The sequence below is a fragment of the Opisthocomus hoazin genome, chromosome 27 (genome assembly GCF_030867145.1).
Source record: "Opisthocomus hoazin isolate bOpiHoa1 chromosome 27, bOpiHoa1.hap1, whole genome shotgun sequence".
Taxonomy (NCBI): domain Eukaryota; kingdom Metazoa; phylum Chordata; class Aves; order Opisthocomiformes; family Opisthocomidae; genus Opisthocomus; species Opisthocomus hoazin.
The window spans coordinates 538,936-548,458 of record NC_134440.1 but is presented as its reverse complement, the minus strand read 5'-3'; the positions used below and the strand labels follow the sequence as shown (position 1 = coordinate 548,458).

At 71.3% G+C, this 9,523-nt stretch overlaps 2 protein-coding genes across 5 annotated transcripts in view; both read left to right on the top strand.

Moving 5' to 3' along the window:
- Window positions 1-611: 611 nt before the first annotated feature.
- On the top strand, window positions 612-9,359 carry FCHO1 (FCH and mu domain containing endocytic adaptor 1). 4 transcript variants are annotated; one of them, XM_075443937.1, is made up of 27 exons: window positions 612-691; window positions 1,357-1,448; window positions 1,544-1,618; window positions 1,702-1,843; window positions 1,922-2,074; window positions 2,154-2,258; window positions 3,061-3,159; window positions 3,254-3,350; window positions 3,515-3,559; window positions 3,659-3,731; window positions 4,534-4,555; window positions 4,645-4,699; window positions 4,788-4,966; window positions 5,044-5,068; window positions 5,157-5,219; window positions 5,311-5,350; window positions 5,466-5,554; window positions 5,669-6,289; window positions 6,510-6,628; window positions 6,731-6,836; window positions 6,917-7,028; window positions 7,117-7,272; window positions 7,775-7,907; window positions 8,011-8,210; window positions 8,374-8,438; window positions 8,523-8,687; window positions 9,242-9,359. In XM_075443937.1, the coding sequence occupies exons 1-27, from the start codon at window positions 665-667 to the stop codon at window positions 9,262-9,264; spliced, it is 3,081 nt and encodes a 1,026-aa protein (XP_075300052.1). In that variant the 5' UTR covers window positions 612-664; the 3' UTR covers window positions 9,265-9,359. The 4 variants fall into 4 exon arrangements, with proteins under 4 accessions (XP_075300052.1, XP_075300053.1, XP_075300051.1 ...); XM_075443938.1 differs by having other exon boundaries at window positions 5,463-5,554; window positions 7,183-7,272; XM_075443936.1 differs by having other exon boundaries at window positions 5,463-5,554.
- Window positions 7,682-9,523, top strand: part of CCDC124 (coiled-coil domain containing 124) — a 34,894-nt gene continuing 33,052 nt past the window's right edge. Inside the window, exon 1 of the mRNA XM_075443945.1 lies at window positions 7,682-7,691. The gene's annotated coding sequence lies outside the window, so the exon portion shown is untranslated. The remainder of the gene's footprint in view (window positions 7,692-9,523) is intronic.

The following is a 9,523-nucleotide window of genomic DNA, read 5'->3' as shown; positions in this document are numbered from 1 at the left end:
TCCTGTTTTTTTTCCGGCGCTTGATGGGGAGCGGGGCCTGGGAGGGGGGGGGGGAGTCACAGTACGGGGGGTTGGGGGGCACAGTCCGGGGGTCCCCCCCCGCCAGGTGCTGCTGCGGGGGGGGGGGGCGGCTCCCGTGGGTGACCCCCCGGCACGGCTGGGTGCGTTTGGGGTTCGGGCAGGCGGGGGGGGGGGGCAGGACGCCTGGGTCCCCGTTCCTGGGGGGAAGGGGCTCCCCGGGCGGGGGGGGGTTGGTTTTTGGGGGCTGGGGGCCGCCCCCCCCCCCGGGTGCCGGAGCAGCCGCCGCCGCGCAGCAGCCGCTCATTTATTATTGAGCTGCGTATCTGGTGTCGGGCCCGAGCGCCGCCGGGGCGGCCCCCCCAGACCCCCCCGGCCCCCCCCGGGGTGCCGCACCGCGTGGGGAGGGGGCTGCGGTGGCGGCGGGCGCGGGGGGGGGGTGGGGGGGGGGAGCCTGCGGTTTCCATGGCCACGGGGCTGCGCTTTCCCGGCAAAACCGATGAATCCCGGCGGGTGCGGGGGTGCTGCGGGGGGGTCCCCACCGAGCCCCCCCTCCCACCCGGTAAAGGCCAGGTCTGTCCCCAGGGTGCCGGGAGCTGAGCTGAGGGTCCCCACGCCGCCGTGTCCCCCCCCCCCCCTCTCCAAGATGTCCTACTTCACCGAGCACTTCTGGGTAAGCCTGGACCCCCACCCATGGGTGCCCCCCACCCTCTGGGGCTCGCTGTGGGGGGGCTCTCAGCTCTGGGGGGGGGGGGTAGTTTTGCGAGGCCCGATGCTGCCGTGAAGGCGGCAAACGGGTGGCGGGGGGGAGCGGGGAGCGGTGGGTGCTCGTGGGTCCCCCCTCGTCCCCGCGGGGATCCCCGTCCCGGTGCTGCGGGGGGGGGGAAGTCGGCGGCGCCGCGGGGGTGCGCAGAGCGTGGCCGGTGCTTCCGGGGTCCGGCAGCTGCCTCCGCGTCTTCCTCTTCCTCCTCCTGCCTCAGTTTCCCCTGCTTGGGCGGCCGGCACCCCGGGGGGAAACCGCCCCTGCGTCTTGGGGGGGGTGGGCAGCACCCAAAATAGCACCGGGCGTCAGGGCGCAGCCCCCCCCTCCCTGCCCCGCTCACCCCAGGAAAACCTGGCACCCCCCGCAGCAGGGTGGGGGGCTGCACACCCCCCTGCGCGCCCGGGGGGCTGCTGGGCCACCCTGCCCCATTTCGGGCGTTTCCACCCCAAAATGGTTCTTCCTGCTCCCGGTGGTGGCAGCGTCCCGGGGAGGGGGCCGGGCGGGGGTCTCCGGGTGCCCATGCCGCGGGATGCTGGGTGGGTTTTGGGGGGGGGCTGATGGTGGTCCCCTGCCAGGGCGAGAAGAACCACGGCTTCGACGTGCTCTACCACAACATGAAGCACGGGCAGATCTCCACCAAGGAGCTGGCCGACTTTGTCCGCGAGAGGTACCGGGGGGGTAACCGGGGGGGGGGGGGGCCACCAGGGGGGTCCCCAGCACCGCCGGGCTCCGTCCCCAGCGCCCCCTCCCCGCCCTCCCCAGGGCTGCCATCGAGGAGAACTACGCCAAGGCCATGGTGAAGCTCTCGAAGATGGCCACCAATGGGACCCAGCTGGGGTAAGCGGGGCTCCGGGGGGGGTCCGGAGCACCCCAGGTCGTGGGGGGACCCCCACTCATCCCTGCCTGCGCCCCCCCCCCAGGACCTTCGCGCCGCTCTGGGAGGTTTTCCGCATCTCCTCGGACAAGCTGGCCCTGTGCCACCTGGAGCTGATGAAGAAGCTGCACGACCTCATCAAGGAGATCTCGCGCTACGGCGAGGAGCAAGGCCGGGTGCACAAGAAGGTACCGCGGCCCACCCCGTCCCCCCCCACCCAGCGCACCCCGGCTCCCTGCCCACCCCCCCCGGTGTCCCCCCCCCAGTCCAAGGAGGAGGTGTCGGGGACGCTGGAGGCCGTCCAGCTGCTGCACGGGGTGGCCCAGCTGCTGCCCAAGTCCAAGGAGAGCTACCACAGCAAGTGCCAGGAGTACGAGCGGCTCCGCAAGGAGGGCACCAGCCAGAAGGAGATCGACAAGGTGGGACCCGACGTGTCCCTGGGGTGGTCCCTGTCCCCCCCCGGAGGTCCCCGGCTCATGACCGCCCGTGGTCCCGCAGGCAGAGCTGAAGTCCAAGAAGGCGGGCGAGGCGCTGCGGCGGGCGGTGGAGAAGTACAACGCTGCGCGGGCCGACTTCGAGCAGAGGATGCTGGACTCGGCCGTGGTGGGCAGCGCCGGGGCGCGGGCTCCTGGGGTGGCTGCGCGGCGCGGCGGTGGCACAGGGCAGCTGGTCCTTGGGGACGCGCCAGCCTGGATGAGCCCCGTTCCGTGTGGATGGGGCACCTGGGCTGAGCCCTGTTCCGTGGGGATGGTGACCCCTGGGGACATGCCATCATGGCAGAGCTCCCCTCCTTGGGGACATGCCACCCTGGCTGAACCCCATCCCTGGTGATGCCGGTCCCTGGGGACATGCCACCCTGGTTGAGCTCCTCTTCTTGGGGATATGCCACCCTGGTTGAGTTCTAGTCCTTGGGGACATGCCACCCTGGTTGAGCCCCATCCCCTGGTGATGCCAGTCCCTGGGGACATGCCACGCTGATTGAGCTCCCCTCCTTGGGGACGTGCCGCCATGGCTGAGCTCCTCTTCTTGGGGACATGCCACCCTGGCTGAACCCCATCCCTGGTGATGCCGGCCACCCTGGTTGTGTTCCTCTTTTTGGGGACATGCCACCCTGGCTGAACGCCATCCCTGGTGAAGCCAGTGCCTGGGGACATGCCACTGTGGCTGAACCCCATCCCTGGTGATGCTGATCCTGGGGACATGCCACCCTGGCTGATCTCCCCTCCTTGGGGACATGCCACCCTGGCTGAACCTCATGCTTGGTGATGCCGGTCCCTGGGGACATGCCACCCAGGCTCAGCCCCCCTTCATTTTGAAGCCACCCTGCCTGAGCCCCCCTCCCCGTCCACACACGGACCCCTGGGGACACGCCACCCTGGGTCAACCCCCCCCTCCACCCCCTCAGCGCTTCCAGGAGGTGGAAGAAGCCCACCTACGCCACATGAAAGGTCTCATCGGCTCCTACTCGCACTCCGTGGAGGACACCCACGTCCAGATCGGGCAGGTGAGGGGGTGACAAGACAGGGACAACCCCGAGCTGCCCCCCCGCCGTTGCTCTGAGCGTGATGTCCCCCTGGCCTTCCCCCCCACCCCCCCAGGTGCATGAAGAATTCAAGCAAAACGTGGAGAACATCGGCACCGAGATGCTGCTGCGGAGGTTTGCCGAGAGCAAGGGGACGGGGCGCGAGCGGCCAGGTGAGGTGGTGGGCAGCGTCCCGGTGGGTTCCCCCCACTTACACGAGGGTGATGCTCCCCCCCTCCTCGCACGAGGGCGAAGCCCTCGTGCGAGGAGGGGGGGAGCATCGCCCTCGTGCAAGGATGGAGCCGCGGTGCTGGGCTGATCCCGCTCTCGGTGGCAGGAGCGTTGGATTTCGACGAGTACCGCCTGGCCCCAGCGCAGGAAGGCAAGTACGTCTGCATCCAGCAGCCCCACGCCGGGGATGTTGGGGTGCAGGGGGGGGGGGGCTGCTCACCGATCTGTGCCCCCCCACTGCGTCTCCCAGGACCCAAGAGGAGCCGTAGCAAGGCGTTCCGTATCCCTGGGTTGAGCCGGAAGGAGAGGGATCGGGATGCTGTGTAAGATCTCCCTCCCTGCATCCCAGTGTCCCAGTGTCCCTGCATCCCTGCATGCCCCTGTCCCCGCATCCCTGCATGCCCCTGTCCCAGTGTCCCCACATCCCTGCATCCCCCTGTCCCCACATCCCTGCATCCCCCTGTCCCAGTGTCCCTGCATCCCCCTGTCCCAGTGTCCCTGCATCCCCCTGTCCCTGTGTCCCCATATCCCTGCATCCCCCTGTCCCTGCATCCCCCTGTCCCTGCATCCCAGTGTCCCCGTGTCCCCACATCCCCGCATCCCTGCATCCTGGTGTCCCCATATCCCTGCATCCTCCTGTCCCTGCCTCCCTGTGTCCCAGTGTCCCCACATCCCCGGGTCCCTGCATCCCCGTGTCCCCACTTCCCTGCATCCCCGGGTCCCCGTGTCCCCTCGTCCCCGTGTCCCCTGGTCCCCTCGTCCCCACATCCCGGCGTCCCTGCATCCCCATGTCCCCATATCCCTGCATCCCTTGTTCCTTGCATCCCAATGTCCCCACTTCCCCGCATCCCAGCGTCCCCGCATCCCAGCGTCCCCACTTCCCTGCATCCCCTTGTCCCTGTGTCCTTACATCCCCTTGTTTCCGTGTCCCTGTGTCCTCTCAGCCCCATGTCCCCGCATCCCTGCATCCATCCCCATGTCCCCACATCGTGGCATCCCCGCATCCGCACGTCCCCACATCCACCACATCCTCCTGTCCCTGCGTCCCCGTGTCCCCACATCCCCACATCCCCGCGTCCCCGTGTCCCCACACCAGGATTTAACGCTGCCCCTGCCGTTCCCCAGGGACTCCCCGGATGCTGAGCTGGTGAGTGTCCCAGTATCAGCCCTGGGGTGGGGTTTTTTCCGTACTGGGAGGACGGGGCAGCGAGCGCCTCTGCGAGCATCTCCCCGCAGGGCTGCCCGGAGGTGGATGAGGACGGCTTCACCGTGCGCCCCGACGTCGCCCGCAGTATCCTTGTGCTGGAGTGGGGGGGGTGGGTGATTTTGGGGGGCCCGAGGGGGGTCCGAGCGTGGGGTGTTGCCTTGACGGGGCTCAGCCGAGGCGGAGAACCACGTCTGCTCCTCCAGCGACTCCGACTACGACGAGGACGAGCCCCGCAAGTTTTACGTCCACATCAAGCCGGTGCAGCCCCGGGAGGCGGGCGGCAGCGCCGAGGCCACCGTGGAGCAGCTCAAGGCCACCGTGGGGACCCTCATCCTGCCCCCCAGCATCGGGGTGAGCCCCGGGGGGGCTGCAGGGTCCGCAGGGACCGTGCCAGGGCCAACTGACCCCCTGTCCCCCTTCCCTTGCAGGGCACCGTCAAGCGACAGTCGTCCCGTAAGTACCACCCCGGGGGGCTCGGCGCGGCGTGGGGGTCCCGCTGGCTCCGTGTCCCCTCACGCTGCCCGTCCCTGTCCCTCGGCAGGACACGTGGCACCTCTGACCCCGGCCCTCAGCGACGCGGACCCCAAGGGGACGCTGGCAGCAGGTGAGGCTGTGCCAGGGGGGTCTCGGGGGTGCGAGGGGGGGCCGGGGGACGGTGGCTCCGCAACCCCCCAGCGTGTCCCCTCTCCCCGCAGGTGACGGTGTGGGGAGGGGGCGGCCGGCGCAGGTGAACAGGTATGGGGCAGGGAGCCGTGGGGCCATGCACCCCACGCTGCTGTCGCCGAGCCCCCTGCCCGGCGCGGGGGGGGTCCCGGGTGGGCATTGAGCCCCTCTGTCCCCGGCGCAGCAGCCCTGGGAAAGCCCCCCCGGCCCCGGTGCCCCCCGCCGCTCTCTTCGGGCCCCCGCTGGAGTCGGCTTTCGAAGCAGAGGATTTCCCGGGTGAGGATTCGGGGGGGTCGAGGAGGGTGGAGTGGGTGGGGGGACCCCGGAATCCAGGGAGCTGGGGCACACCCCCCCCCCCCGCAGTGCTCTTACACGGGGGTCTCCCTGCAGCCCCCCGTGCCTACGTCCTCACCTCCTCCTCCTCCCCCTTCTCCTCCTCCTCCCCGGAGAACGTGGAGGACTCGGGTTTGGACTCGCCCTCGCACCCCCCGCCCGGACCCTCCCCGGACTCAAGACCCTGGACCCCGCAGCCGGGGACGCCGCAGAGCCCCCTCCCCAAGCGGGGCGGCCCGCCGGACCCCCTGCCACCGCCGCCGCCCGCCAGCCGGGACCCCGGTGCCTGGGTGCCGCGACCCCGCAGCCCCGCCGGCCGCCTCCCCGAGCCCCCCAGCTTCGCCGTCTTCAGCGGCCCCGGGGCCGAGGGGCTCTGGGAGGACGTGGGGTCGGTGGTCCGGGGACGCAGCCGCTGCCCCAGCGGCCCGGCACCCCGAGAAGCCCCCTCGCCTGACCCTTTTGGGGAGCCCCCGCCGTGGGTCAGACCCCGCAGCCCCGGCGGGGACCATGCCCCTCTGCCCTGCCCTTCTTCCAACTCAGCCTCCTCCTCCTCCTCCTCGCCCGCCCCCCCCAGTGGGGGGGAGTCCTCCAGCCCCTCGCCATGGACCTGCCAAGGGTCGGGGACCAGGGTGACGGAGGGTGGCACGCCGGGGGCTCCGCCGCCGCAGCCAGAGCCGGGTGAGTGGCCGGGGTGCAGGGGCTGCCCCCCCTTACCCTTAACTCTTCCCCCCCCCACCTTAACTCTGCCCCCCCGGCTGGGCGCAGGGGCTCACCCATCCCTGGCTTGGCTGAGACCTGCCAAGCTCATGGCACTGGTGAGACCCTGCTGGAGCCCCTCCCGGGGGACCCTGCCGTGGCAGGTCTCTCTCCTCACCCCCCCCTATTTGTGCCCCCCCAGATGCTCTCCCCGCCCGTCCCAGCGCAGCCCCCCGCGAGGTCCCGCTCGTGGCCCCCCCTCGCCGCTCCCGCACGAAGAGGCCGGCGGCCGGTCCGGCTGCGGGCAGCAACACCGACCTGGTGCGTGGCCGCGTTGGGGGGGAGCGGGGCCGGGCTGCGGGACCCCCACAGCGGGGGTCAGACCCGGACCCCCCCCCCCCTCGATGCTGCTTTGCCTTGCAGTCGCGTTCGCTGAGCCCCTCGCCCTCCTGGAGCTGCGGCCCCTCGCACTCAGCACCCGCCAGCCTGGGCGAGCGGGGCTTCTTCGCTGTCTCCCAGCCAGCGCTCGGTGGGTCCCGGGGGGTCTGGGGGGGGTTGTGGGGTGGGGGGGGGGTCCCATCCGGGCTCTGACCCCGGCGGCCTCCCCAGGGCTGTCGCGGGGTCCCAGCCCCGTGGTGCTGGGCTCGCAGGACGCTCTCCCCGTGGCCACTGCCTTCACCGAGTACGTCCACGCGTACTTCAAGGGACGCGACACCGACAGGTACGGGGGTCCCGGGGGGTCGGGGGACCCCCCCCAGCCGCTGCGTCCTGCCCGGGGCATCCGCTGACCCCCGGCCTGTCCCCGGCAGCTGCCTGGTGAAGGTGACGGGGGAGCTCACCATGTCCTTCCCCGCCGGCATCGTCCGCGTCTTCAGCGGGAGCATGGCCCCCCCCGTGCTCAGCTTCCGCCTGCTCAACGCCGGTGCCATCGAGCAGTTCCTGCCCAACGCCGAGCTGCTCTACAGGTGCGGGCACGCGGTGGCACCGCGGCGTGGGGATGCCCGGGCAGGCTGGCAGCCGGCGGTACAGCGGGGGGGAGCTGGTATCGGGGTGCAGGGGGTGCCTGGAGGGATGCAGGGACCTTGGGAGGTGGTGGATGTGGTGAGGGGGAGCTGGTATTGGGGTACAGGGGGTGCCTGGAGGGATGCAGGGACCTTGGGAGCTGGTGGGTGCAGTGATGGGGAGCTGGTATTGGGGTACAGGAGGGTCCCAGGGTCCTGGCCATCCTTGGGAGCTGGTGGGTGCAGTGACAGGGAGCTGGGTGCCATGATGCTGGGGGTTCCCAGGGTCCTGGCCATCCTCAGGAGCCGGTGGGTGCAGTGATGGGGAGCAGGGTGCTGGGGGTTCCTGGGGTTCCCAGGGTCCTGGCCCTCCTCGGGAGCCGGTGGGTGCAGTGCCGGGGAGCGGGGTGCTGGGGTGCTGGGTTTCCCGGGGTGCCCAGGCACCGGTGCTGACCCCGTCCCGCAGCGACCCGTCCCAGAGTGACCCCAGCACCAAGGACTTCTGGCTGAACATGGCGGCGCTGACCGGGCACCTGCAGAAGCAAGCGGAGCAGAGCCCGGCTGCCTCCTACTACAATGTGGCTCTGCTCAAGTACCAGGTGAGCGCAGCGGGGAGAGGGGGGCACCCCCGGGACCCCCCACCCCAGCTCCTGGGGGTGGACGGGTCTCGCTGCCCCCCCTGAACCCTCCCCGACCCCCCAGTTCTCACGGCTGGGCCCCGGCTCGGCGCCGCTGCGGCTGTGCGTGCGCTGGGACTGCTCGCCGGGCGCCACGCGCGTCACCGTCGACTACGGCTACAACGCCGGCGCGCTGGCCCTGCCCGTGCCCCTCGCCAACGTCCACGTCCTGCTGCCCGTCGACGAGCCCGTCGCCAACCTGCGCCCGCAGCCCGCGGCCAGCTGGTGAGGAGCAGGGTGCCAAAAGCCCCCCCTGGGGGGAGATGGGGACCCTGGGTTGGGAAATGAGGGTGCTGATGGGGTGAGGAAGGCAGGGAGGTGGGAGCAGGGGGGGTGGGGTGGAGCGGGGGTATTCGGGGGGCTGGGGGACGTGCCTGTGTTCCGGCAGGAACCTGGAGGAGAAGAGGCTGCTCTGGAAGCTTCTGGACATCCCCGGCGCCCCGGGGCAGGGAGGTGAGGCTGCGCCCAGCCGGCTCGGGGAGCAGGGGCCGGCCCCGGCCCCCGCAGCCCCCCCCAACCCCTCCGCTGTCCCCCCAGGCTGCGGCCGGCTCTCGGCCAGCTGGGAGCCGCTCTGCGGGCCCAGCAAGCCCAGCCCCGTGGCTGCGCAGTTCAGCAGCGAGGGCAGCACGCTGTCGGGCGTCGAGGTGGAGCTGGCGAGCGCCGGGTACCGCATGTCGCTGGTCAAGAAGAGGTTTGCTACAGGTACGGGGCCCGGGGGGGGGACGGGGTCCCTTCCCCACGGCCCTGGGGGGCGCAGGGTCTGTTCCCCATCCCTGGTGGCCCTGGGGTGCAAGGGGTCCCTTCCCTGCTCCTTGGGGTGCCCAGGGTCCCTTCATTGGGGTGCATGGGGTCCCTTCCCTGCTCCCCATGGCCCCTGCGGTGCCCAGGGTCCCTTCCCTGCTCCTTGGGGTGCCCAGGGTCCCTTCCTTGGGTGCACGGGGTCCCTTCCCTGCTCCCCATGGCCCCTGGGGTGCATGGGGTCCCTTTGTCAGGGTGCATGGGGCCCCTTCCCCAAATCCACATTGTCCACTCCCGGCTCCCCGTCGCCCTGGGGTGCTTGGGGTCCCCTCCCTACCGCCCCAAGCTCCATTCCCCCCTCGCTGGGCGATGCCCCGTGGCGATGCCCAGCCCAGGGAGGGTGCGGGTGACCCAGTTCAGGGCCGGCATCGAGCCCTGGCCGCTCGGCGATGACCGTCCTCATGCTAGACGCGTGCCCCCCATCCTCGCAGCCCCTCCTCACCGCCTCTCCTCCGCAGGGATCTACCTGGCGGGGTCCTGAGCCAGCTCCCGCCAGACCCTCTGAGCCCCCCGGGCTTCCCCCTTGGTTGTGTGAACTTGAAACACTGGATGGAGGCCGGCTGGGGAGGGGGTGCCGCCAGCTGGGAGCCCCCCCTCCTCCTGTCCTCCTCTCCCTCCGGCCCCCCGCTCCGTGGCTGTCACCGCGTCGTCTCCTGCTGCCCGGCGGTCGGTCCCCTCCGCCCTCCCCTGTGCTGTGAAGGGAGCGGGAGCTGCTCTTTTATTAAACACTTTATTTTCTA